This window comes from Leptonychotes weddellii, chromosome 3, assembly GCF_054177405.1.
Source record: "Leptonychotes weddellii isolate Sample4059 chromosome 3, ASM5417740v2, whole genome shotgun sequence".
NCBI lineage: Eukaryota > Metazoa > Chordata > Mammalia > Carnivora > Phocidae > Leptonychotes > Leptonychotes weddellii.
In genome coordinates this window covers 100,119,031-100,146,332 of record NC_138371.1, presented here as the reverse complement: position 1 = coordinate 100,146,332, position 27,302 = coordinate 100,119,031, and the positions used below count along the sequence as shown (strand labels likewise).

Genomic DNA, 27,302 nt, shown 5'->3' with positions numbered 1-27,302 from the left:
CAGACCCCTGCTCACGGAGCCCTCGCCTCCATGTAGCTTCCTGCCACGGAGGGTTGATTGTCAGTTCTCAGCGCCCGTGGGCAGCCCTGAAAATGTCTGCGCTCAGGTGTATGAGGTGCTGTCTTTCACCAGTGGCCTGAGGCCGCACACACGTGGGCTCTGCATGCCAGGCCCCTTTGACGTCCTCTCCACCTGTCTGTCCTGTAGGCCCTGTGCAAGCCAACCTGCAGGAGGCTGGGGGTGCATGCCGAGTTCTCACGGCTTCAGAAACCCTGGATTTATGAGGGAGCCCTGCATAGGGTCATTTATGGCTCTGGAGGCTCCCGGGTCTCAGGCGGTAAGAGACTTAGTGCTTCTCTCCTGGGTGCGGGGGCTCCTGATGACAGGCAGGATGCTTATGACCCAGCTGGTGCCGCCTGCTGGCCTGCCACCTTTACATGGCTGTGTTTCCTGATTCCCACCAAGGTTGGTGTCACCTCGGGGACAGTGCAGGGGCCTTTGCCTCTGGGGACACTGCTCGGCAAATGAGGCCCCAGATGCACAGAGGGGAGCCTTCTCAGCTGGCAGGAAGGGCCACAGTAGCCCCCTGGAGGGGTGGAGGCCACCACCCTGCTGCTAACCTTCTAGACACTCTGTGGGCTGTGTGCTTATTCCCCCACTTTGAGAAGTTTTAGGAGTATGTCGGGGTACGTGTTCCCACCTCTGAGTCCCCCGTGGGGCCTGGTGAGGCCACCCCTCCCTGTGGACTTCACCACAGAGCCCCAGGTGGGACCGGCCGTGGCTCACAGAAGGTGTGGGCACCAGGAGGGCATGCACTGGGGCCTTCATGCGTGCTCCAGCGTGTCCTGACCCATACGCCGTCTCGCCAGGCCTTCCTCTCCCGGGTCCCCTGGGTACCATGCGTGCCCTCAGGCTGTGGCCTCAGCAAGCAGAGGAGCCATCCCTAGGCCCCTCGGGGCCCGTGGTTTGCTGCCGCGCCCTCCTCAGCAGAGAGAGGCCCCTGCCCTAGTGGGGGCGGAGCTGTGGCTTCTGGGAAGTCCGGAAGCTGCCCTGGTGACCCCCCCAGCTCTGTGCGAGGAAATTGGCTGATAGGTGGGTGGCAGCCACCAAAGCAGCCACCACTGCCTGCTTTTCCTCTTGGTTTTATGGAGCAAATGCCTGCCCTTTTGTCAGTCTTAGTCCAAGACTTAGCGCCTTGGCTTTTCTCTGAGTCTTCGCTTTGCCCAGGCCCCAGGTGGCCCTAGCGCTGGTGGGGGACAGGATGGGAGGGGAAGAAACCACGTTGTGTGACATGCCCGTGGCTGAGAGGTGGGCCAGGGCAGGAGTGTCTGAGAGGAAAGAAAAGGGGAGAAGGAGGTTCACTGAAACCGGACTGGGACGAACAGTGCTTTTTGACAGGAGGCCGATGTGCAGGGGGCATGGGAAGGAGAGGAGAGCAGCTCCGCCGGGACCGTGAAGACAGAAACCCACAGGCCTTGCACAGCCACACAAAGGACCCCACACCTGGGCCTGGGCCTGGGCCAGCACCCAGGGCAGCCTCGGGGGCTCATTTGCAGCAGGAGTTGGAACGGAGCTGGAGGGGCAGGCATGGGGCTGGGCAGGTGGGTGAGGAGAACACGGCCAGACAGGAGGAAGGTACCCAGGGGAGGGAGGCCAGCCTGGACTCGGAGCCCTAAGGAGCTCCACTCTGCTGGGGGCCTGGCAGGCAGAGGGAAACCGTTGGCCGCACCCGATGGCTGCAGCTGCGCGACCCCCGCCTTGATGTGTTAGCCCTTGCTCCCAAGGGGGTGATGTGGGGCTGATCGGGCACCCGTGGCACAGGCTGGAAGGGGTGTGTGTCTTCAGATAACTCCTGGGACCCCTAGAGCCCCGCAGAAGTGCTGAGAGGGCCTGCGTTCAGCTGCACCGGGCTCAGCGGCAGTAGGGGTGGCTCTCCCTGGACCCACCCTGAGCTCCCGGCCAGCCAGGCCCATGAGGAATTCCACCAACAGGCCTCAGCCATGGGCTTTGCCCACTCTGAAGCCTGGGGAGACACACGTGTCCAGCTGGGAACCTTGGTGGGAGGGTGTGGCCAGGGGGAGGAGAGAGTGGAGCCCTCCCTCCAGGGCATGGCCACTCTGTGCTGCAGCCCCTTGGTCTTGTCTGTGGATGCCCTGGGGTATGTGACTTTCTGTGGTCAGGGCCCTGCAGTGTCCCGCTCGCTAGGTCCAGGCTATGACCCTCCTTCCCAGGCTCCCACACACTGGCATACCCCCAGTCTCTGAGCCTGGGAAGGAGGTTCCCATAGTTCTCTCTGCTGCCAGCAATGGGGAGGCAGGGCGGGCACCGTGTGGGTGCTGGGGACCTGTCATTACCAGAGAGGAGGAGCACCAGTGACCAGGGGCATTCATGTGGACAGCAGAAGCCCTTCCACAGCCCCGCTGGGAGGCTGCCTGTTTCAGAATCTCCTGCAGTGCACGCACCCTCCTGCGTGAGTCAAGCCATCTTTTCCAGCTGGAGCCCGTCAGCTGACGGTACCCCACCTGCCCCCTGAGCCGGCCCCCCATGTGCCCACTGAGTCACTGGCCCTCCTCCTCGCACCACATGCCCTAGCCTTCAGCCCTTGGAGGACCCTGACTCTTCTTCAGACGCTGCTCCTTTTGCTTCAGTGTCTCCACCCACGTGCTGGGCCCAATCCCTGCAAGGTGGCCCGGGCTCAGTGCCCACAGCCAGGAGAACTCTGGCCCTTTCCTGCAGGCGCCTCCCCCACCCCCGACCCTGCACCACCCTCCCCTGTCACCCCCATCACCATGCCCCAGAAAGCCCGGCTCATGGGCATTTCCTGCCTGCTTCTCATGGGAAGCAAGGTTTCTGAGCTTCTGGGCACAGAACACACTTTCCCCTCCAGTTCAGGACTTGAGCCCTGGCTTGTTTCTGTGTCCAGGCTGGTATGGGCTGAGGCCTGTTCCTTCCTTGTCTGCACATGGTATGGGTGTCCCTGCCCCATGGGCTGCCGGGTTTCCTTAAATCCCAGCCTAGGAGCCTGTCCTAGCCAGTGTCCTACTGGGCTTGGACTCCAAGAAAGGATGGGCAGGTGGGGCACCTGGGTGGCTTAGTGCGTTAAGCGTCTGACTCTTGATTTTGATTCAGGTCATGATCTCCCAGGGTCATGAGATCGAGCCCCACATCAGGCTCCATGCTCAACAGGGAGTCTGCTTGAGATTCTATCCCTCTCCTTCTGCCCCCCCACCAGCTCTCTCGAGTGCACGCTCCTTCTCTCCTTCTCTCTTTCTCTCTCTCTCAAATAATAAATCTTTTTTAAAAAGTGGGGGGGGGGATAGACAGAGCCTCTGGAAACAGTCCCTGTCAGACCCCTTGTCCCACCCCTTTCACCCAAGCTGATTCCTGTGCTAGTGGGAGGGCCTGGGGCTTATGTGGGTCTGCCCCTGCTCTCCTCTCCCAGCCTCCTCCCCCACCTGGCTCCCTCCACCCCAGACGAGGTCTGGCTCCTCCACCAGGAGGGCAGGGGTCTTCTCCTGGGATCAAGGAGCTTGGCAGGGTTTCACCCAGGTGGGGCTCAGGAGGACTGTGCATTTGGAGGACCCTGAGCAGTGAGAGTTGGACAGAGGAAAGGGAGGATCAAGAACCATTTTCAAGGAGATGAGCATGTGGGCCCCTGGCTAACTGAGATAAAAGTGTGAGCGGGGCCCAGGGCCATTTGTGTTCTGGGCCCTGGGGCAAAGCTGTTATAGCACATGTCCTTTCAGGGATGGTTTTCCTGCAGGTCTGTCCAGAGGCCTTTCTAGGGATCCTGCTTGCCACCTGTTTCCTGAGCATACCCACACCTCCCACAGACGGAGAAGGGTCCAGCTAATGTAAAGCAGCAAAGGCTGGTGCCATGAAACAGGGAAACAGGCTTAGAGAGGCCCTGGCCCCACATCCTGCCTCCATGTGGACCCTCCCAATCTGCTTTGCTCCAGGAAGGCATCGGCCTCTGGAGACCCCATGTCATACAGCCAGGGGTTCCCCCTCGGGGCTGAGGCCAGCTAAGCTCACTCGGAAGCAGGCACTCTGGCTGACGCACCTGCTGAGCTCACCTGGTGCCTGGGGCCCTTCCTGCCAGACACCTGGCCCCGGGGAGGCTGGGAGCAGGGAGGATGCCAGCTGATGAGGCCGCTGCCTCTTGCCACTCGTCCAGTGGTGTGGCTGCCCCAAACCTCCAGAACCTGCAGACCTCTGAGAGCAAGCCAGACCTTTTCCTGTCAGACCCTCTGGGACTCGGGACAAGGGCCCTGGATAGGGGAAGTAGGTCCCTCCTGCAGTTGGGACTCTGAGGGTGAAGCCCCCGGCCCAGTGCCTGCACATAGGTGTTTAGCAAAGATGAGATGGACAGACAGGCTCCATTTTGTCATTTTATTGTATGAGGTGAGACCCCCCCCACCATACAGAACGGGGCGTGGGCATTTTCACCCCGTTCCCATCTTAGAGGGAATGCATCTGACTCTTCCCTGAGGACTGTGTTGCTTCTAGTTTACTTTGTATGCTTTATCGGGTTAAGAGAAATCTCATCCTATTGCTACATTACTGAGAGGTTTTTTGGTGTTTTTTTTTTTTAAGATTTTATTTATTTATTTGACAGAGACACAGCGAGAGAGGGAACACAAGCAGGGGGAGTGGGAGAGAGAGAAGCAGGCTCCCCGCTGAGCAGGGAGCCCGATGCGGGGCTCGATCCCAGGACCCTGGGATCATGACCTGAGCCGAAGGCAGATGCTTAACGACTGAGCCACCCAGGCGCCCCTCATTACTGAGAGTTTTATCAGGAATAGGTGTTTCATGTTAGCAAACGTCTTTTATCCATTTGTCCAGATCTATGATCTATTGGTATGATCAATCTCATTTAGGAATTTTTTGGCATTAACCCATCCTTGCATACCTGGGGTAATGTGACTTGGTCATAGTGTGGTATCTTCCATGTGTTTTGCTGGATAGGATTTAGTAAGATTTCTGTGTGGGTTTTTTACATCTGCATTGTGAATGAAAAGGGCTGTAATTTTCCTGTCTTCTCCTGTGTTTGTCTGATTTTGGTGCTGGGGTAATGTTGGCCTCTTAGAATGGGTTGGGCGGGGTTCCCTTCTTTCCCATTGTCTAGAAGCGTTTGTGTAAAGTTAGATAATCTGTTATTTAAAAATTTGGTAGAAATTGGGACGCCTGGGTGGCTCAGATGGTTAAGCGTCTGCCTTCGGCTCAGGTCACGATCCCAGGGTCCTGGGATCGAGTCCCTCATCAGGCTCCCTGCTAGGCGGGGAGCCTGCTTCTCCCTCTGCCGCTGCCTCTCTCTATCTCTCTCTCTGACTCTCATGAATAAATAAAAAAATTTAAAAATAAAAAAAAAATTAAAAATTTGGTAGAAATAGCCTGGCATTTTCTTTGTAGGAGTTTCTTCCCCCCACACCCACCACCTTTTTATTTTGAAAAATGAACCTACAAAGTAGTAAAGCCTTCGACCTTAGGCCAGACACACCAAATGTTACTGTTTTGGCATTGGGGCACCCGCGCTCGTGCACATGAGCTCTCTTGCTCCGCGTACCGGCATGTGTCTGTGTACGTACGTGCTTACGCGTACACGCGTAGGTGTACTTACATCCCGCGCTCGTGCACATGAGCTCTCTTGCTCCGCGTACCAGCATGTGTCTGTGTACGTACGTGCTTACGCGTACACATGTAGGTATACTTATATGCGTGTCTGCTTTTTCTTTCTTTTTGGCAGCATAATTTCAAAGTAAGCTGCAGACATTTCTCAGTACTTGACTACTCGTAGGAGGATTTTTAACTACTGTTGTGATTTTTTTGTTGTTAAGGTGAAGGGCTACTTACACTTTATATATTTGACTGATGGCTTTTCTCTCTCTCTCTTGCATGTTCTCCTGGTGCCCCCACCCACGGTTGGCAAGAGCAGGTGAGTCCATTGTGGCTGTTTGTTCTCTAGAGGCCTTTCTCTCCTTTCCTCATGGCTGGGTCCAGGGGCCCTGGAATGGGCTACCTATCAGGGCCACACAGCTGCTAAGTGGCAGAGCCTTTGGCAAGTTAAAAGACCACACACTCGGTACCCTGTGCCTTGCCCAGCTCCTCTCAGAGACCATGCATCTGAGATTGCTCAGTGGTGTGGATGCCCCTGGTAGCTAGGAGACTGGCAGAAGAAGCTCTCCTGAGCCTCAGTTTGCCCATCTACAGAGGGGGTCTAATGGTGGTACCTACCCCAGAGGTTGTAGGAGCAAAGCTAGTGAGTGCCCTCTAGGCCCCACTCCTCACACCAAGCATCAGCCTCTCTTCTCCCACCCGCATAGAAGCACTTGATGGAGGGGTCCATGGTTCGAGACAGGTTGGTGTCCCCAGCCCCCAGGATTAAGGGTCGCTGCTGAGATGGCAGCTCTCCCAACACATCAGCCGGAGGTGGCCACCCTCCCTGGGAGAGCAGAGCTGGGTCAGCAGGGACCACAGGGTGGAAGAAAGAAAGTGGGACACTGCAGTTAATTTGGGCCTCAAATGAGTCTGTTTAGCGTGTGCTCTGTCTGGGGAAGAATAGTTTGCGTTCAGAGAACACACAAAGCCTCATCATTCCCTGGCACACTGTGTGCTTGTGCAGGTGAGGGGTGCATGTGGAAAAGGGAGTGTCCGCCCGCTCCTGTCCATTCAGAGGCTCTGTGGGGTCAGCGGGTTGAGCCTCAAGGAAGTCCCAGTGGTCCTCAGACCAGCTCCGGCCCTCCTGACCCCTAGAAAAGCAGACAGCAGGTAGTCTCATGGCTTCGGAGACGTCTTAGTGGCTGCTGGGGAGGCCCAGAGCTTCCCAGGCATCTGACTCTGCACCTCCTGTGAGAAAAATCAGATTGTATCAGGTATATAAAAGGCTTTTACTCTTTGTATCTTGTTTGTTTCGTAATACATGCCTGTTCATATAAAATAGCAAAAATAGGAGAAAAGTGAAACGCAGAAGAAAAAGCACTAGGCCCTGGGACCAGCCCCCTTTGCATTTGCATTTCATCTGTGCTCGGTTTATGTGTTTTCCAGAATGGCATCAAGTTGTAACACGGGCTCTGATGGGGTGCTTTCGCTCATCATGCACACATGTATGCTCCCGTGTTACTGCAGAGTCCCCAGAAGGGCCGCGTGGCCCAGTTGCCATGGAGCTGCTGGGCGCAGGTATCAAGCTGTGTGCCCCTGAGCTCGAGTTAAGCCCTGAGCTGTTTGTAGCCTGGCAGGGACCGTGCCAACCAAGCTGTATCGTGCTGCATGGGCCTTCCGTGCTCGGACTTAGCTGTAGGAGCTATCTTGGCACAGAGTCCCAGAAGCTGCTATTATTGCCTGGTGAATGGCAGGAGCAGGTTCAGCCCACACGCGTGCTGCCCAGCCTGGCGGGGCCCAGCACTGCCTCCTGCCTCCCTCGTGGGCCCCCGCCTTATCCTCCTTGGGTCCCCGCCTCATCCTCCTTGGGTCCAGGAGGCCGTGGCAGGTCTACAGGTCCGGGCTGTGTGGATGTGGGGAAAGAGCCTCAGCAAAGGTCTGGAAGCTGCAAGAGCAAGCCCATGAGCCCGGCTGGGATTCAAGCTGATGACAAGCAGAGGCCGAGGCTCTGGAGGCAGGTCTCGGGCTGAGTCAGCAAGCACACGGCCCCACCCAGGGAAGGAGTAGGGCACAGTCACCTTCCCTTTACCCCGAGGTGTGAGTGTGTGTGTTCAGGCAGAAGTCTCACCTGCTGGGTGTCAGAAGCCAGGAAGTGCCAGGCAGGCAGGCATGAGTTATGAAGGGGCAGCCACCGTGCACCGTGAGCAGCACGGTGGGGTCTGGAGGCCTGGCTGGGGTCACCTGCTGGTCAGCCCCGACTTCGCTGGAGCACTGCCTGGGAGGGCAAAAGGAGACGTGAGGAGGTGGCTCTCACCCCCGGAGCAGAGCACCACTTGTGCTGCTCAGGCAAGAGTCCAGGGCTGGGGCTGACCCCGGCCGTGACTGGTTGGGGGATAGCAGGCAGTCTCCCATGATGCCATCAGCCAGTCCTTTGCTCATGGGAGAAGAGCTCTCTGGAAAGGTCCACACTTGGTTTGGTGGAGAGCAGCCCCAAGCCTGGCCTTGCTGGGAGGACGTGCCCCCCCCGCCAGGGTGGGGCTTCCAGAGCCCCGAGCAGCCACAGCCTTTCTGGTCGCCTGCCAGGAGAGGCACTTGTGGGCCTGGCACCCCAGCCCTCACTGTCCAGCCCCCGGACACCTCCGGTGTCAGCGCTGTCAGGAGAACGGCTCCCCAGCAAGAGGCCTGCTGGGGGTCTCCTGCGCCCTCACTGTGCACAGTGGCACGTAGCCCTGCACGTAGCTGGCAAGTGCATCTCCAGGGAAAGCAGCCCTAACCAGACGTCCTCGGCAGAGCACCCCCAGCCGCAGGTCCTAGATGTGTCCCCTGAGATGCTTTTACCGGGAAGGGGGATCATCCCTGGTCAAGAATGGAGAGTGACTAACACACAGGCTGGAGCCAGGAGGGCCCCTCATGGCACCCCAGCCCTGGTGTAGGACCTTCCCGCAATCTGTGGCAGCTCAGGTGTGGTGGGTGTGGCACCCCACAGAGCATGTTGGCCTGATGGGTAAGTCACCTCCTGTCCCCCAGACCTCCCAGGGGCCTGGTGAGAGGCCCACGGGATCACAAAGGTCAGGGGCCTTGGGGAAAAAAGCTTGGGCTTCCCCAGGCATGGGGCCCCACTCCCTGGTCAGTTGCCCCAAGGAAGAAGGCGAGGGCTTCAGGCTCCAGGATGCACTGCTCTGGGGTCCAACCAGGGGCATGGTGCCTGCCCAGCCAGTGCCTCACATTCTCTGTGCCACAGAGCCAGGGGGCTGAGGTCGCCTGTTCTACTTTCCTAAAGCTTGGCTAACCTTGTTTGTAAACGAGGGAATATTTTCCTCTGCTACAGATGTTGTCAGGCGAGGAGGAAGGGGCTGTTGAGGTATTTCCTAAGCCCAAACTAACCCACTTGTTTTTCTTCACATTTTGTCAACAACTTGGAATTTCTGAACAGAAATTTTATTTTTCCCACTGTTTAATAACAGTGTCCTTCCCTTACTGAAATCACGAACTCCCCTCTGCATTTGTGCGCTGCCCTCCCCATCCCACCTCCTCTTCCTCTGGAGATTTGTCAGGAATGCTTGCTCCTCCCTGTCCTTCAGATGTCACACCTCAGAGGCCCCATCAGACCCGGAGCTGGGATTAGGCATCCACCCTTTCCACTCCGGGCACTGGCCACTCTTCCAGCCCTTCCAGTGCTACAGGAGGGCAGAGCTGTACTCGTCCTGTATGCGGCAGGTGCTCCTTTGAAGGAGAAAAGAAGAAGACCGAGGGGACCATGGAGCCCAGGACGGGGTGCTGAGCCCTGAGGCAGAAAGGTGAGGTCACCAGGCTCCCACCTCTTGTACCTGCCTGCACTCTGTGCATCTGACTGGGCTCGAGGCTCCTCACCATCCCGGCTGTAACGCTCTTTTACCGACAGCCTTTTTACCAGGACTTTACAGGAGGTTGGGAGGTCCAGGAGGTGGTAGGTAAGGCTCAGAGGGGTCTTCACTCTCCCCAGGCCTCATAGTAGGGGAGAGAGCCAGCAGAGTCTGATACTGGAGCAGCTCCCTCCATGAGGATGCCTCTGACCAAATCAACCTGAATGCAGAGAGCTCCATCTCACCCCAGTCTCCCCTTGACATTCCCAGCCTCCTAACCAGGAAGCCTACCTGGGGGCACGCGATGAAGAGAAGGGGTGGGGGCTGTCAGCTCCCAGTACCACTCCCTGTGGGGAGCAGGACCTCACTCAGCTTGAGCCGGCAGCAGGCAAGAACTGGCAGTCAGGGGTGCCCATGTGCTTAGAGGAGTCAGTGCACGCACCTGCAGGCAGGGGATGCCTGAGGAAGGTCCTGGAAGGAGGATGCTTGCTGGAAGGCCCTGTCCTCAGTTTCCACTGGTCCTTGGTCAGACAGCCCCTGTCACCCTGGCCTGCTGACACCCCCACACAAGAGCTCTGCTTCTGTGTCCTTTCGTTCTGACAACTCCTCCTAAACAGGAAGGGCCCAGCACCAGACTGAGGTGTGCAAACCAGCCCCTGGGGTGTGGGGTGTGCACAGCGTGGGGAGCCATACCACCACTCCCCTACACACCCTGCCTGTCTTCAAGACCTTTGATCCCAGAGACCCTGGAAGTTGGTGGGGGCAAGGTCAGAGAGGCCTGTCTGGAACTGTGAGCCCACGTGGCTCGTGTACCCTGGGCACACTTAGGGCCTCTAGCTGGGCCCTCTTCCTCCGTCCGGTGGGGACTCCTCGGGGCACGGACTTCTCCCTGGGAGCTGGACTGTGTGACAGCAATGGGGAAGGCGTGGGGACTCATGGCAGCCCTGCCCCTGCCCTGTGAGAGTCACGCCCGCTGCTCCCTGCCTCTGCCCTATGAGAGTCACGCCCGCCACCCATGCATCCCGCAGCCCTGGAGGGACAGGTCTCCACCCACCAGGCTTCCCGGCAGGGGACACAGTACAGCTCCCTGCCTGTGGCAGTGTCAGTGGCCATCTGGCCTCAGGCAGGAGGAGCTGGAGGGCCCTGCAGGACCGGCGGAGAGCAAGGTACTGCCCGGGCCGGACCAAAGTCCAGGGCTTCGGCTCTGTCTGCTCCCCGTGACCGGCGCCCCAGGGAAACCGTGTCAGGAGGACAGTCACAGCGGCCGTGTGAAGCGTAGCGCTCCGTGTCGGTGCATCCTAGCTGCTGGTCTGGATAGGTATTTTTCTTTACGAAGACCGCTCTGACTCTTAATGAGCTCACTGTACTTTAAAGGAAAGGGATTGGAAATTGTGTTCATAGTTTACTTTAAAAACTACCACCGCTCCTGGCCTATGGTTTGGTGAGTGGTCAGCAGGTGGCTGGGGGCCAGCCTTGCCGGGCGACATGTGCATGCCTTCTGGGGGCTGGGGCTCTGTGGGGAAGCAGTTCTCATCAGGCACTTACGGTCTGGGCCCAGGTGGGCCTGGGCTCGAACTCTAGCACCACCAGCAGCCAGCTCGGTGGCTAGGTTTGCTGTTTAACCTCTGTGGGCCTGGTTTCCTCATCTGTGAAGTGGGAATACTTCCTTCCACCGGATGTCTCTGAGTGTCCAGGATGACCATGGTAAAGCACTGAGGTTCACCAAATTAATTAATTCAGTCGTTACTGAGCCCTTGACACCCCGGGCCCCACCCCAGACCTGGCTGGCCCCACCCCAGGAGCTTACCCTCTGATCACGCCCCAGTCCTTATGCTTTGGCCCTGAATAGATGGATTAGGTTCAGAGACCAAAATAGAGTAGCCATTTATTCCCCTCCCTTTGAAAAGGAGCCCAGTGTAGGCAGGCCCGAGTGATGGTGCAGCCACAGGAAGCACCGAGAACCCAGGTTCTGTCAGTCCCACCATCCCCAAAGAGTAGGGCTTCTGCCTCACGATCCAAGATAACTGCTGGCGCTCTGCAGGCACATCCACATTCCAGCCAGCAGGAGAACAGGGGGAGGAAGCTGTCTCCACACACATCCAGATGGCCAGACTTAGTCACACAGCCACACCTGGCTATAAAACATTTCCTGGGCTGCTTCCTCCTCGGCACTTCCTTGCTGTTTCCTAAGCCTGAGGAGTCACCTGGGGCCCATGTGAGTGCTGCTCCCTGTAGCCAGACTCCCTTCCCACTGGAGGAATTTAGCTCATGGGGTGAGGCAAGGAGGCCCTCCTCACTTCGCCAGAGGTGGGTGCGGCAGGCCAGCCTAGTGTGCTGCGCCCCCTGCTGGAGGGGCACGGCAAGGCACGTGGGTGGAGGCCCTGCTGCTCAGGCCCTGCCCAAGCACAGCTCAGCCTTCAGGGGCCAGGTGGTCTTGGGCCAGTCTTTTCTCTCTGCACAAGCCACCCCCACCCCCCATCCTCTCCAGCTGCCCCCACAGGTCACTGTGTGGTCGATGAGGGGCTCGGTCAGACTTGGCTTACCCCAGAGCTCCCATTCTGGTGTTTCGCCAAGGGTTGTGTCAGCCGAGGGCTCTACCTGTCCTGGGAGGAGGGGCGGAAAGTGGCCATGCCTGCACTCACAGCCCCTGATCACAGACCCAGGTATTTCTGGAAGCAGAGTCAGTTGATCACAGCTGCTCTGTGAACACGTTACCTAAGAAAGGGATGGCCTTACGCAGGCATTTTCTACCATGCATTCGGAGAGGGGGCTCCCCAGCCTGCCACTGCCAGCTCAGCATCTGGTGATGTAGGTTTCTGCTGCAGGTGCCACGTGGGGCCTGCTCCCGCGGCACTGGGTGTGGTGCAGGGAGGTAAGTCATGGCCAGAGCCAGTGGACAGTCCGTTCGCTGTGTCAGGTGCTGGTTCACTCTTGTACTGCCTAGGAACTGGCCCATCTCCTCCTGTCCATCCTCCCACTGCCCATGCCAGCACTGAGAGGGCCTCACCTCTCCCTCCCACTCTGCTCCCTCTCCCTTCGGCCTGCACTGCTCACCAGCCAGGCCCTGTTGAGGGTGCACATGAGGATCCTGGCTCAGAGAGGAAGGGTGACCCAGCTGACAGCCAGCCAGCCAGCCAGTCAGCTGCTCCCCCTGGGGAGCTGCACCTGTGGGCCTCTTCCTGTCACAGGAAGGAGGCGGCCACCGGCCCCACAGAGGGCAATCTCAGGGAATCAGAGCTAAAAATCAGACTTGCATTTTTGTGAGGCAGTAAATTCCCCATCTGGATTCAGTGCTTGGTCATTTTACTGCATGAGCTCCATTCCCCAGAGCTGGCCTGGTGTACAAGCCGCCCTTTCCAAGTCCAGCAGGCCAGTGAGAACAGCAGGCCTGGGCTGCTGGGTGCTGTCAGGCATGGGTCCTGGGCCACCAGCACCTGGCCTAGAGTCAGCAGCAAGCAGCCCTGCTGGGGCTCAGCTCAGTGAGCTAACCACAGCAGGTCAGGCTCCCTGCTCCAGCCACCCTGAAGGTTGTCGTTTCCTTCTTGTTATGTGGACCCGGGCCTTGGTGAGGGTGCCGGCTGCCCTGCCCTGCAATGCCCCACAGGCCCTGGGGTGAGACAGTAATCAGAGCAAGACTTTGGGGAGGCAGGGCTCCCAGCACACCAGCCCCAGCCAGCCCGTGAGCAAGGGCTGGAGTACTCGGGTCAGCTCTCACCCACCCGGGCAAGCTCTCCTCAGTCCTCCCTCTGAATTCCCAGATACTTCTCAGAGTAGATCCTGGCCTCATGGTGTGGCCTCTGTCCCCACGAATAGGGATTCCTGGACCCTGAGAGGCCAAAGTACACAGTTGGGGGTGGAAGGGGGTGTGAGTACCCCTCACGGAGCTTCCCTGGCCACTCTGGGACCCCCCGCAAAGGTCAACCTTAGGGGGAAAAAGGAGCTGGTCCTCCAGGGGCTCTTCTTGTGACCCATGGCATTAATTTTCTTCCAGTGTCTATGTATCCAGAAGTAATAACAGTAGTATGTCTTTTTTTTTTCTCTTTCAAAAACTTTGTAATTCTGGCTGTAAATGACAGTGTCCTCACTCGCAATTAGGGAGCTACAGCTCTGTTGTCACTGGTTAGACAAATCTGCCTTTATTTCAGGGTGTGAGTTTAGAGACTGGTGGGTTGGACCCTCGTTCACAAAACTCCTGCTGCACGAGCCTGCAGCCCAGGAAGGTGAGCGGCAGCATGCCCGCGCCTCTGAGATGCCAGCCAGCTCGCATGTTGTCACAGACGATGAACAACGCAAAACTGACCCTTTCCTGTGGCCTCTCCATGCACCAGCACCCCATACCAGGCAGCAGAGATGTTTTTATAATGCCTGTTCCTTTATTTCAGTTATTTCAACAGTGTGCACTCATTGTAGACAATACAGAAATGTATAAAAATGTTGAGGTAGGGACACCTGGATAGCTGAGTCAGTTAAGCGTCTGCCTTCGGCTCAGGTCATGATCCCTGGGTCCTGGGATTGAGCACCGCATCGAGCTCCTTGCTACGCAGGGAGCCTGCTTCTCCCTCTGTCTGCCGCTCCCCCTGCTTGTGCTTGCCCTGTTTCACTCTCCTCCTGTCTCTCTGACAAAGAAATAAAAAATCTTAAAATGTTAAAGTAACCCATTTGGGCATATGGGTATTCCCTAGACTTTCAACTTTGCTGTGAGTTTGAAAATGTTTATAATAAAATGTTAGCAAGAATCCATAACCTCACCATCCTAAAGCAGCCCCTTAATCATACACTTGCCTGCTGGGTGGCGATCACAGAGTGCAGCTCGGGGGTCGGCAGGGGCTCTTCCACACATCTTCGCCTACGAGCGGCTCTGTTCCGGCAGTCTGTGGTAGGTGTCTACGATCTCCTCCCCGCCTGGCTTCCACATCTCCTGGGTAGCCAACGCGCAGCCAACATTCTGGAACAGCTTTGCCACATCCCAGCCCTTCTTGTTAGGGCACAAAGCTAAAGCCCAACCAGCTCTTCACCCAGCCACAGAATCCTGTGCATTCACCCAGCTCGGGGCTTTTTTCTGCCTGAACCAGGTTCAAAGTCTGGTTTCTGGTCAGAGCCCTGGGCTGCCAGGGGAGGGTAGGGAGTGGGTGGGTTCAGGCATGGGGTTCAGATCAAACCCACACTCTCGGGGCAGGAAAGGGAAAGTGAAGCTGCCTCTGGCCACTGGTGTCACCTGTGGGAGGGGCAAGGGGGCAGGTGCGGGCTCTGGCCTTAGACCATTCATTCACCTCACCCCTGCGAGCCCAGTTGTCACATAATTGATAAAGTTTGAGCTATACAGAGACGGTGGTGGGCTGACTTGGCTGATGCCCATGGGCAGGTGGGAGGGGGAGGAGCTCCTGAGGACAGTGAGAAGGTGCCATCTCCCTGATCCGAGCCCCAGAGCTGAGCAGGAGCCTCCTCTCGGCTATCACCCACTTGCCCACCACCTTCTCCTCCAGGAAGGAACTCGGAGCTCATTCGCCGCACCTTGCAGAATTTTTCCAGAGACTGTTATGTTGTCGACAAAGCAGGGCTCCCAGACAGCAGGGGTAGAGTTGTCCTGTAAAAACTCAGACTTAAAACTTTAGAGCCAGCCACTGCCTGACAGCAGTGTTTGGACTTAGGAACAAGACACATTCCTTGCCCACTAGGATCTTACACGATTGTGAGATTCGCTAAACCAGTGCACACGAAAATGTCAGAGCAGCTAAGTGCACAGAAAGCATTAAACCTAAGTAATCAAACACAAGAATGCATAGTACAGGCAATAAATCCTGTGGACTGTCAGGAGTGATTGCAGCCCATGCAGACTAGAATTACGTCACAGCATAAAATTTCTTTGAAATCCCACGTTTTATCTTTGAAATCCATGTGAATGCTGCACCCCATGCCGTTACCCATCTGAGCTGGTTTTCCTATCAAATGAACAAGACCCCTCTTGGTCTGGCCCTGCCTGCACCTTGAGCCTCCACTGCCCCCCTCAAGTCACAATAGGCTGTGCCCCCACCATCTCCGAGAAGCCCCCCTGACCCTGCCCCATTTGGGAGGAATACCCTCCGCCCTCCCCCCATTTGTCGCCTCCCACTGTCCTTGTGGGTCCCACCCAGCCCAGAGCACTTGGACACTGAATAACTGAGAGCCATAGCCCCCCTCTAAGCCTGAAACTTGTCCTCTGTGAAAGGGGAGAAAGGCCTGCCCACCCCCCCACCCCCCGGGGCCGTGCCTGGCATGCTGTGAGCCTCAGTGACCATGGCTGCCGTTGCTGGTGTGAGGGACCTGGGGGCGTTGCCAGTTTGTGTCCTTTGCCATGCAGGGCACTAACTGGATGAGTGGTGGTGAGCATCCCCTGTGCCTCAGGCTTCAGGGGAGAAGATGTGGGCAGGGCTTCCTCGTCACCCCTCCAGTTCCAGTATGTGCCTTGTTTGGCAGTGTCCCAGCCACAGGCAGGACAGTCTGGGCTGGGCCGTGCACTGGGCAACTTTCCGGGCCTGTCCCAGGGCAGAGCAGGCAGATGTGCTCCACAGAGACCTGTCCTGGAGGTCAGGGTCCCATGGACACCCACTTAGGCCAGGACATGGTTTAGGGCTGTGCTCAGAGAAGATGCCAGAAGCTTGCCACCCCAAAATAGCATCATTTGCCAACCAAGTCACTAAACAGGGTCCCTGCATTGGGACTGGCAGTGCTGAAGGGGAGCCCCCAGAGTGGAGCTGACCCTGTTTGCACCCCAAGGCCCTCCTGGGTGGGAAGCCAACCACCAACTGGATGCTCTATCTTCAGAAAATTGCGGTTCCTTCCTAGAGAGGCCACAGAGCAGCCTGCTCACTGATGCATGATTAGCTCACGAGCCAAAGCTGATGCCCATAGTGGGTGCTCTACTCGCTGTGGCAGTGTTAACAAGTAGAAACGGCGGGGGGGCGGGGGTTGCAGGCAGAGGGAGCATGGGAGCAAAAGTAGAGGGGACTGGTGCACTTTGGAGAACTGAGGCTCCTCGTTTGACAGAAATGATAGTTCACCTGCAAGGCCTGCTAAGGAGAATCTTGGTTTGGTTTGTAAAATTTTTTTTTAACTTATTTATCACAAAGTGTTTTATAAACATACAAAGGCATTTGCATAATGTTTGCAAGAAGTAAAACGTAACATAAACCCTCACCCCCCCCCATTGCCTGCCTTAAGGGAGTGGTTGATGCCCTGGAAGCCGCCATGTACTAGTGCCATCCCCAGCGCCCGCCCAACCCAGCACACACCGAGGCCGACTTCTGCCTTGAATTTGTGTGTGTATCACCTCATCACCTTTTTTTTAAAAATAATTTCAACATCTATGTATGTATCACTAAATAGTACTTTCTGTGGCTGTGTTTATATTTGGAAATGATAAGTAGTATCATCATACTCTGTGGAATTTTCTTAATTTGCTTTTTCTTCAACTGACCCGAGCTGTTGTAACTAGAGTTCATCTGCGTTGCTGAGCAGTATTCCAGCGGAAGAATATACCACTGCTTACGCACACATGCCACTGTAGCAGACGTTTGGGGCAGTCGCAGGCAGGGCAGCCATGGACAATCTTACCCACACCTCCCGGTGAGGAATCACGGGTCACAGGGTACGTGTGCCTTCAGCTTTCAGTGAAGACAGTCCATAACAACTGTCCCATAAGCAATTGTTCACAGTGGGCATTGGCCCGCTTCTGGTTTGCCTGTCTAGTGGGTATCACTGGTGGCTCAATGTGCCATTTCCTCAGTGACTAATGAAGGGGAGCATCTTTCCATACGCTTTTTTGGCCAGTTTCCTCATTGTTGTATTTTTAATGTTTTAGTTAAAATAGTCTACATACAAGCTTCAAGACAAATCATTCCAGGAGGCTTATAGTAAAAACCAACAGATCTGCTTTTCCTTTCCATCCTCCCCAAATTATCACTTGCAGCTCTTCAGTATTCTTCATGTACTTACTTCCATATTTCTAAATAATTTATCGTCCTCTTTCTTGATTTATTGATTTAAACATTATCTGTTTGCTTTTTATTTTGGTAGATGAAGATTAAATGTTCTTAAGCCTTTGCACATCCTTCTCCGTACCCCACCCAGCCTCCAAGTAGAGTAAAAAGCTCAAGTTTTTATTAAATCAGTAGTCACTGTTTACATTATGATGTCTCTAAAAGCATTGTTTACTTCCTTTGCCTAATAGAATGCTTTATTTTCTTTTTTTATATTACTTCTTGTTTTTTCCTGGAATTAATGATAGCCCTATTTTTTTTTACTTGCTTTGTTTTTTATCTTCATAAACGTAGTTTTTTCCATGTGAATTTTTTTCCACAAATGTTCTGATGCAGCAGGTAATCTGTCCATGCCCCTTTTTTCCTGGAACCCCTGCCCCTCTGCTCCTGGGAGGCCCAGTGGGATGCACAATTGACACCCTCGATCTCTCTCCTGGGTTGGAGTTCCTGTCTCCCATGCAAAATTCTTTGTTGTTATTGTTTACTAAATAAGATACCTAGTCCAATATCTTTCTAAAACAAGATTTATGGAAAATAAATGTCCTGAGTTTTTGCATGTCTGAAATGTCTCCAACCTCCCCTCACATTTGCTTGATAGCTTGGTGTGGTCTGACATGTCACTGGTCATTTTCCCTCAGCATTTTGAAGCCGTGGCTTCATTGATTTGTAGCATATGGTATTGCTACAGAGAAAGTGGGTCCCTTTATGACAACGAGTCCTCTTTATGTATTCCGTTTCTCTGTCCAGGTGCTGCATGGGTCATCTCTTTAATCCTGGGTCTGGTCCCCACATTCACTTGCTGGGCACGTGGGGAGCCATTTCAGGCTAAATGAATTATATACTCCAATTCTCATTATTTCCTCATCTCCTCCCCTCTGCCTCCTCACTCCCCTCTTTCTGGAAACCTTGTCGGTTGGCACTTCAACCACCTGAATGGACAGATCCTGCTGGAGAGTGATAGGCAGAAAGCCCCCTGTTTTAGGGGGACCCCAGATGTCAGTGCAGGAAGAACTGTGCTCTGGGGCAGGGTCTAGATTAGCCTGGTGGCAGCTCTCTGGGCACGGGAGGGCAGGTGCTGGGGACAACAGTGAGAGTGCAGACTGTTGTTTGGCCCCTGCCCAGTTCTTCATATCCCTGAGTCATGAGCCCCTTGGCACCTTCATAGAATGTACATCAGGTCACATCTTGGGCAGGAAGCTGCCTGATGTGGTGTGTGGTCGGGCATCTGGGGTGGTTCTTCTGGCCCACACCACACTGCCCTCTGTTCATTTCTGGACAGGGCCCCTATTACTTCTTCCATCAGACAATAAACCAGAACATAAACAGCCAGTGTGTCTGGTGGTGTGTATAACGGGCAGGGAGGGCAGAGTGAGGGAGACAGGAGCAGGGCTCCTGGGCAGAGGACGGCCTGTAGCCAGTGGTGCCTGCTGTGTCACGGCAGCAGTGAGCGAGGACCGGGGCGGACAAGGTGGAGGTGGGCGTCGGGCTCATGAGTTCCTGAGGGGGCCGACAGACTATGGGTGTATGCACCTGCAGGGGCTCCTGCATTGCCCAGACGAGAGCTGGAGCCTGGGGCTGCTGGCCCCTTGAGCAGGTTCCAGAGTCTGCCTGAGCCCTTTTTTTCCACCATAAGCAATGTCTGGCGGGGGACAGATTCGGGGGGGGCATTCCCCAGGGCATGGCAATGTCCTGCACGGAGAAGGTGCCACATAGCCATCCTGATGCCCTTCCCAGTCACTGTAGCATGGGTGAGCCCCTGTTCCTGCCCAACTGGGCCAGCATCCAGGGATGCAGCGAGGAGAGAAGGCACTCTGCTTAACACGCACGTGGTGCCCAGGGTGCTGTGGGGTCAACGTGAGCCCCAGAGGCTCAGGGGGAGTCAGCTTCTCAGGCTTCACCGGGGACCACAAACAGGAAGCTCCAAGGACCAGAAGACTCATCTGCATCTTCTGGAACCTGCCAGACACACCAGCGCCTACTGTACCCTTGGAGACCCCTCAGTGACCCCACCCATGGGCCCTTAAGCCTTCAAACACCCTGGCAGCCCAGCTATCTAACCAGGCACAGGGCAGCTCGCACCACGGCTCGAGGAAGCAGCCTGAACTCGTCCTGCCTATTGATTTGCTGTGTGACCCTGGGCGAGTCACACACCCTCGTGGGCTGGGAGCAGAGGGACTTGAAAAGCAGGCTGGCCTGCCTCCGTGGACAGGACTCCCACCAGTCCTGGCTGTCCAGATGGCAGCTGTAGGTCACTGGGTAACCGTTGCCTCGATGGCCCACATCAGTACAACCGGAGAGACTCACAGCCAAGGGCTTCGGGGATGGCCACACCTGGTCTCCCCAGGACCTGGAGGCACCAGCGGTGGGAGGGCTGATGGCCCTGTTCCCACCACAGGGACCCGTGAGGGTGTGGGAGCAGCGAGGGCTCTGCCAGGCCTGCCCCCATCGTGGGACACAGGACCTTAGCCTGAAGACCGTGGGGGCACACGCTGGGAGGGGAGCCCGTGCTCTGTGTGCCCGGTGTGTTCTTGCCCTCAGAAGTCACCTTGGGGCATGTTGAACTCCAGCTGGCCTTGGCTGGCACCAAGTAGACAAGCCTCTCTGTCAGTTGACACCTCAAACTCTGGTTTTCTGTGTTCAGGAGGAACTACCAGGCTGGCCCATTTCCATGTGAGTGATCAGGGCCCCCCAGGCCTCCAGGAGTGGAGGAAGTCCCGCAACCCTCAGCCTGCCCTTGGGGCCTGAGGACACATGCAGGACCCGGCAGGGCAGGCAGCAGACACCTGCACATGGGGCTGTGTTTGTTCATAGGTGTGTTTCTGGGTGCATCCCTGTGTGTCCGTCTGTCTTGGCCTCTTCAGAAGCACTTGACATGGTCAGATTTATAAATGTCTTCTACTTCATTCCTAAAAAGTTGACCCTTAAATGAACTGACCTTTCTTGTCCTGGCCACATTTAGGGGCTTTCTCACCGAACCAGGGTCTGCAGAGGAGAGGCCACCCACCCCACCCCAGTGCTGAAGCTGCTGGGGACCTCCAGGCAGCGGCGTAACCTCTCAGGCTTGGTGTCCCCCACTGGGGGCTGAGGTGCTGTGTGAGGTGACCTCCTTGAGGCGCCTTCTGTCTTGGATCCTCTGACCATCTCAGTCTCGACCCTGGGGAGTCATGTTGGCCCTGCTGAGCACACACACAGGAGCCAGCTTCCTTCCTGCCCACTCCCTCCCCTGAGGGAGGCTCTGGTCAAGTGAGCTGAGAGGTCAGTGTGAAGTTACCGCTGGGACAGAGGCCCACGGAGGTGGCACCAGCTGAGGTCTGAAGGATGAGCCGGAGTCAGCTGATGAAGCAGAGAGGGAAGAGAACACAGCTTGTGCCAAGGCCCTGGGGTTTCTCCCCAGGAGCCAGGGAGAGGGTCAAAAGGAGGTCCGCTGGTCACAGAGGGCCTAGGAGGGTGCAGGTGGCCCTTTGTGCATCTGCCAAGGGCAGCAAGAGCCCCCGAAGTGTGTCCCGCGGGAGCTGGGGTCAGATGTGGGGTGCAGGGCTTCCCACACTGTGGGAGCTGGAGCACCTGAAGCAAGCGGTCAGTGCCGAGGCTGGGGCCCGGTACGTGGGGAGGGCGCTTCCAGTGCGAACGAGGGCCCGAGACGGCAATCACAGAGCAGACCCCAGGCCTCAGAGAGGAGTTAGTGGTCAGGATGCCCGCCGTCCTGCCCTCCACTCTCTGCTGAGGAAGACGCCCCTGACCCCCACTGCCCAGGTGCTCTCCACCGTCTGCCTTGTCCCCGGGGTGACCCAGTACCAGCCAATGGGAGCAACAGGGAACGTCAGGTGGCCGACCCCTGCCCTGTCTCCTCAGCAGTCTGCATAGAAGGACCAGTCTTTCCCTCTGCTGCCCCTCACCCCCACCCCAGAGCCTTTGGCAGGCTACGCCTGGCTCTGCTTAGGGGATCCTGAGGCCCCTAATGAAGGTGCTTCAGACCCGCCCCCCTGCAGTTTTGTAGCTGCTCCTCTCTCAGCCTGGGGTGAGCTGCAGTTGTACCCCACCACCTTTGCTTTTGCCAGTTGCCATGCCCACCCCCCAGGGCCCCCTGGGAGTTGTGTAGTCAGATCCGCACACTGCCAGCAGGCCCCTTGAGGTGCTTTGTGCCCCTGCAGCTCTCGCAGGGGGCAGTGTGAGGGCGGGGAAATTATCGGGTGCTCTTCATTGGGCCTCAGTGAGGAGGGGCAGTGTGGATGCACTCTCACACTGCTGTCTGGGGCAGAGGGGGCAGTTCCTTCCGGGAGCTTCCCCGCCCCAGGAGTGGCGCTCCTTGGCCTGGGACTGCTCCCACCGGGCACAGGCCGCCGGTTCTCCCAGCCCAGGAGGAGAGGCTTCCAGGAATGACCTGTCTGGGGTGGACCCACCCACTCCAGGCCTGTCACAGGAACATCTGGCAGCCGCCCCACTGTCCGCTGTGTCCTGGTGCCATCAGGCCAGTCATCCTGCTGGGCAGGGACATGCCTGTCATACAGGGAGTCATTTCTCCCATGGTGTGGATGCCCCTTCCATACAGCGCAGGGAGGTGGCATCTGGAGGGATGCCTGACTTCCTGGCGTGGAAGCAGTTCCTGGGGCACAAGGATAAATGGTGGGTCCTGGGTTGGGTGGTCTACTGGCGCCCCTGCCCCACTGGAGCGGGGGTGGAGTGGGCCTGCTGGAGGCCCTGACCAGGCCTGCACGTGCAGCCTGGGACGGTGAGTGACTTCTGCCGAGTGGCCCCTTGAACAGCACCTAGCCGGCCACTGTGAGCAGCTCTTTAAACCACTGGTTCCAGGTGGCATTGGCTCTGGGGCCCCCTACTCCGCCCCACTGCAGGGCAAAGACAGGTTGTCCCTCCTGAGGAGTGAGCAGACAGGAGGGCGGCCTTGGGGCTCAGGAGAAGACCCTGGGCCCAGGGTTCAGGAGGCACTGAGGCCAGGCACTACGGGACGACACCGTGATGGTCACGGCTGACAGACACAAGGGTGACTGTGTACCCTTTGCAGGTTAGGTCACCTCTCCGATCCTGGGTTTCTCACTCAGAAGTGGCTGTTTGGAGGACATAATGGTGGGTCCCCCAGGATACACCCAAAGCAGTCAGATTTGTGCCCTTACCTTACCCCCGTCCCCATCTCATTACAGGAAGTTCTACTACATCACCCTGCTGCGAGACCCCGTGTCCCGCTACCTGAGCGAGTGGCGGCACGTGCAGCGGGGGGCCACGTGGAAGACGTCGCTGCACATGTGTGACGGGCGCACGCCCACGCCCGAGGAGCTGCCGCCCTGCTATGAGGGCACGGACTGGTCGGGCTGCACACTGCAGGAGTTCATGGACTGCCCCTACAACCTGGCCAACAACCGCCAGGTGCGCATGCTGGCCGACCTGAGCCTGGTGGGCTGCTACAACCTGTCCTTCATCCCCGAGGGCAAGCGGGCCCAGCTGCTGCTGGAGAGCGCCAAGAAGAACCTGCGGGGCATGGCCTTCTTCGGCCTGACGGAGTTCCAGCGCAAGACGCAGTACCTGTTCGAGCGGACGTTCAACCTCAAGTTCATCCGGCCCTTCATGCAGTACAACAGCACGCGGGCGGGCGGCGTGGAGGTGGACGAGGACACCATCCGGCGCATTGAGGAGCTCAACGACCTGGACATGCAGCTCTACGACTACGCCAAGGACCTCTTCCAGCAGCGCTACCAGTACAAGCGGCAGCTGGAGCGCAGGGAGCAGCGCCTCAAGAGCCGGGAGGAGCGCCTGCTGCACCGGGCCAAGGAGGCGCTGCCGCGGGAGGATGCCGAGGAGCCGGGCCGAGTGCCCACGGAGGACTACATGAGCCACATCATCGAGAAGTGGTAGTGGTGGCCGGCCGTGGGGGGGGGGGGTCCTTTGGGGGCGGGGGGCGGGAGAGGGGAGGTGAAGTGAGACAGACAGACCACCCCACCCTAGAACTCTGGTGGGAAGGGGGTCCCAGATGCGCTCTCCAGAAGGTAGATGCGTGCTGAACAAGGATGAGGGAGTGGGACGTGGCGCCGGCGGGGCTGGTTCTCACGGTTCCCTCCCAGACCAGGGCTGTGAGGAATCAACCAGTGCGACTCCCCCCAGGCCGGAGGAGAGTGTGCTTAGGGACGCCCCAGGCAGGGGCCAGGGGCAGGTCGCGTCCCCGTTTTCCTGGCCTCAGCTCACTCACAGCGGCCGGAGGTCTGAAGACAAGAAAAAGAGAGTGGAGATGAGACTCGCCCCGCCAGGAGTGCGTCCTACCCCCACCATGCACCCCTGCTTGCTCTCTCACCACCACAGGCCAGCAGCGGCCTGACACCAGCTCCAGGCGCCTTCCCAGGCTCAGGCCACCCAGGCAGTCCCTTGGCCTCTGGTGGCCCTGGTGTCCCTGGGCCTGAGTGAACCCCTTCCCTGGGCACACAGGCAGCCCCTTGAGGTGTCCTCAGGAATGGAGCTCCTAGCTCACCCATCTTCAACGGTCAGGGCCCACCTTGCCTGAAGCCGAGAAGACTCTAGTCCTTCCCCTGGGAAGCCCACTCTCTCTCGGGCCCCAGGTCGAAACGCACAGTCTGGCTTCATGCTTTGGGTCAGGAGATCAAAGCACACCATCTGGGGCCCCTCCCCCCCCATTTCCCTTAGTCCTCAGGCTGAGGAGGGCTGCAGGGAGATGGGCCCACATGCACTACCCCCCATTCTGTGGGCAAAGTGCATCCCAGGAGTGGGAAGGCTGTGTCCAAGGATGCTGCCACCTGTGTCCAAGCCTCCCCCCTCAACTGGCCTTTGGGGGTGACCACCTAGCCAGACCAGCTAGACAGGAGGAGAGTTTCCCCCGCCCCATTTACCTTTCTGACCCTCTGAGATTTGGTAGACTGTCCCTGGCCCCGGGCTCATCGCTTGGACATTTATTCAGGGCTCATACCCCACTGTTCCCACAACCCCATGTGCAAAAGTACAATCAAGCCTCCATTGGCCAGAGCACGGCAGACTGCACCTGCTGCCCATGAACCATATCTTGGGGCCGTGGTGGTTCTGTATGGCCAGGAGAGGGGACTCAGACCCTCAGATTCTCAACTAGAGTTGGAAGAAATGCTCTCGGTGGCTCCCTAGCACCCACATGCACGGCCCTTCCCACCCCAGCCTCTCCCTGTATTTCCCTTTGACCACCCCCTGCCCACAAGCTGGTCAGGCCCTGGTCCTGGCAGCCCTGCAGATTGGAGAAGCCATGTTCCATATCCGTTGTAGACACTTCCCCCCCTGCCCTATCCCTCTTGTGCTCCAGGAGGCCAGGCCACTGTCTCCTCTGGGGGTGCTCTCCCCACATGAGGCCCAAGACCTGGGCTCTGGGAGCAGAGTGTGAGTCCCACACCCGAGGTGGAAGAGTGCCCTGTCTCTCCAGGAGAGGACCCACACGTGCCTGCAGGCCCAAGGGCAGTGAGGGCCAGGGCTGGCCTGCTGGAGGGCAGCAGCCTCGTGGGCAGATTCTACCAGGGGTAGAATTCTCCTCCCTGCCCCAGGTTCTCTTCAGCCATCACAGCTGTCCCACCACAGAGGCATGGAAGCAAGGAAACTTCCATAGCACAGGAAATGCTAATGTGCTGTCAAATGAGGTGGCCACCCAGGAAGAAGCAGCCTTTAGTCTTTGCCTGCCTGGCATAGGGATGGTGCCCATACCTCCTGCTTCCTACACCGACCACTTCATCTTGTAGTCCAAGGGCAGTGGTCAGCAGCCTGGGATGGGCACCATGCCAGCCCAGCCCGGGACTACCCCGCAGAGTGGGTGCATCATGCTGAGCAGGCGAGCGTCCAGGTGATTTAGTGGTTCTTTCAAGGGGTAGTGAAGGTCAGCTTGGGGCATCTGTTCTAACACTCATCCTTTGGGATGGGCATGCTCCAGGGAGGAGGGCGGGACGCGTTCATGAGAATTCTGGGGTCTTGCACAAGCACGTCAGGTGCTGGAGGCTTGCTGTGGCCTCCATCAGGAGGTGGTCAATTCCAGGGCATACATGGAAAGCTCGGCCCTGTTCTGCCCCAGTCCCTGGGCACCCGGCCCTCCTCGAGGTGGGCTTCCTGTGTGTGCAGGCTTGAGTGTAAGATCTGTTTTGTACATATTGGAATGTTTTAACTTATGATCCGTTGTCCCAGTTCACACGGAAACACGGGTCTCTCCTTGGTTTCTTTGCTGCCTCTGGAAAGTGGTCCCGTCTGGGGCCAGCACCCAGGCCAAGGTGCCCGGAGACAGCACCAGCTGCCAGTGCCCCTAGGCCCCTCAAGTCTCCAGTCCAGCACTTCGGCTCAGGCCGCCTGCGTAGAGGTGAAGGTTCCTCGTGCCTGCAGCATCTCCGACGCTGCCACCCGCTGGGGCCCCACAGAAGGGGTGCCCTGCCCAGGGCCCAGAGGACAGAGGCAACACGCAGGGAGCAAACAGCCCACTCCCCACACAGACCTGCAACGGCCCCTTCCGGAGGAGAACCAGGGATGGCAGAACTGTCCGAGCAATGAGTCTGTGACATTTTTGGGAACTGGAAGTGTTTAACTTGAACCCAGGAGTGTTTAAAGCTTTATTTATTTATAGCTTCTTATTAAAAAAAAAATGTTGAGAAGAAATCTTTTGGTTATTCATATAAGACAAACAAGTTGGTGATGGAAAAGCAAGTCATAATCATCTAATTGTTTTTGTCTAGGTCAGGAATGAATGTTAGCAGATGAAATAAACCTTTGACAAGGAGCGCAGGTGTGCTGTGGTCTGTGGTGACAATCATCCGCCCAACGCGGCATGGCCGGACCTTCGGGGTTTGATTGTCAAAGTGAGCATCCGAGCACAGGGCTGGTGGCGGCGGCGGGGGCCTCCCTTGGGTGCAGGCAGCCCAGGAAGGAGGCATTCACACACTTTCTCACTTATGCAATGCTTTGTGAAAGGCACCTGTTGTCACCACAAAGCCCGATTTAGCTGCAGCACTTGAACACAGGGCCCCAGCTCAAAGTAAGGCTGAGTAATGCAGACACCGTGTGCTTCTCCTCAACTTTTAATATGGAAAGACTGCCAACGACAAAGCGAAAGAATAGCTCGTGGTTACCCACCAACCCTTAGCCTAGATTTGCCTGAATTAACATTCTGTCAGGTTTCACTGTCCTGCACTCACACTTGCTCTCTCTGTACACACATGCACACACGAGTCCACACAAACACGCGTGTACACATTCACACATACACTCAGACGCACGGTTTTCCGAAATATTTGAAAATAAGTTGCAGTCCTTAGAATACTTCTAACCACATCAGCGTGTAGCTCCTGAGAAATGACATTTTGCTATAAAACTCAACCCCATTCTCATCTCCCCAAATTTACCATAAATTCAGCAATATCAGCTAACATACAGTCCGTGTCTACATTTCCCTGTTACCCCACAACGTCTTCAGGCCATACTTGTGAGCCGAGGGCTGTGCTATCCTGCTGCTCTGGTCTCCTTTCCCCTAGCCCACACCCCTTTCCCACCCCGCACTGCCCACTTTTTCCCTTTCTTAGCGCTGACATTTTAACATAGACCAGTTGTCTCTTAAAACATCTGCGTAAGTCGGGTTGTCTTCTCATGATCAGATTCCGTCCAACACTGGGCCACAAATGCCACTCAGGGGAGATTGTTCTGGCCACTAACTCGGATAGATTTTAGTTCTCTGATGAGACAGGGAGAGTCCTTGCTTAACTTCCCAGTCTTGATGTGACCACAGGGCTGATAAAAGCAGTCAGCTCGTTGCCTTTTCTTCGGGGGAAATGGATCTGTTCTGCTCAGAGTGGGGAGCTAGCCATTGCTGGATGGTGCTAGGGCCAGGGGCCCGAGTGCA

At 57.0% G+C, this 27,302-nt stretch overlaps 1 protein-coding gene across 1 annotated transcript in view; it reads left to right on the top strand.

Annotated features, from left to right (window-relative positions):
- HS6ST1 (heparan sulfate 6-O-sulfotransferase 1) overlaps positions 1-26,186 on the top strand; it is a 44,602-nt gene extending 18,416 nt beyond the window's left edge. The window contains exon 2 of the mRNA XM_081814653.1: positions 22,612-26,186. Coding sequence (XP_081670779.1) covers positions 22,612-23,320 — 709 coding nt within the window. The 3' untranslated portion in view covers positions 23,321-26,186. The remainder of the gene's footprint in view (positions 1-22,611) is intronic.
- Positions 26,187-27,302: the final 1,116 nt, after the last annotated feature.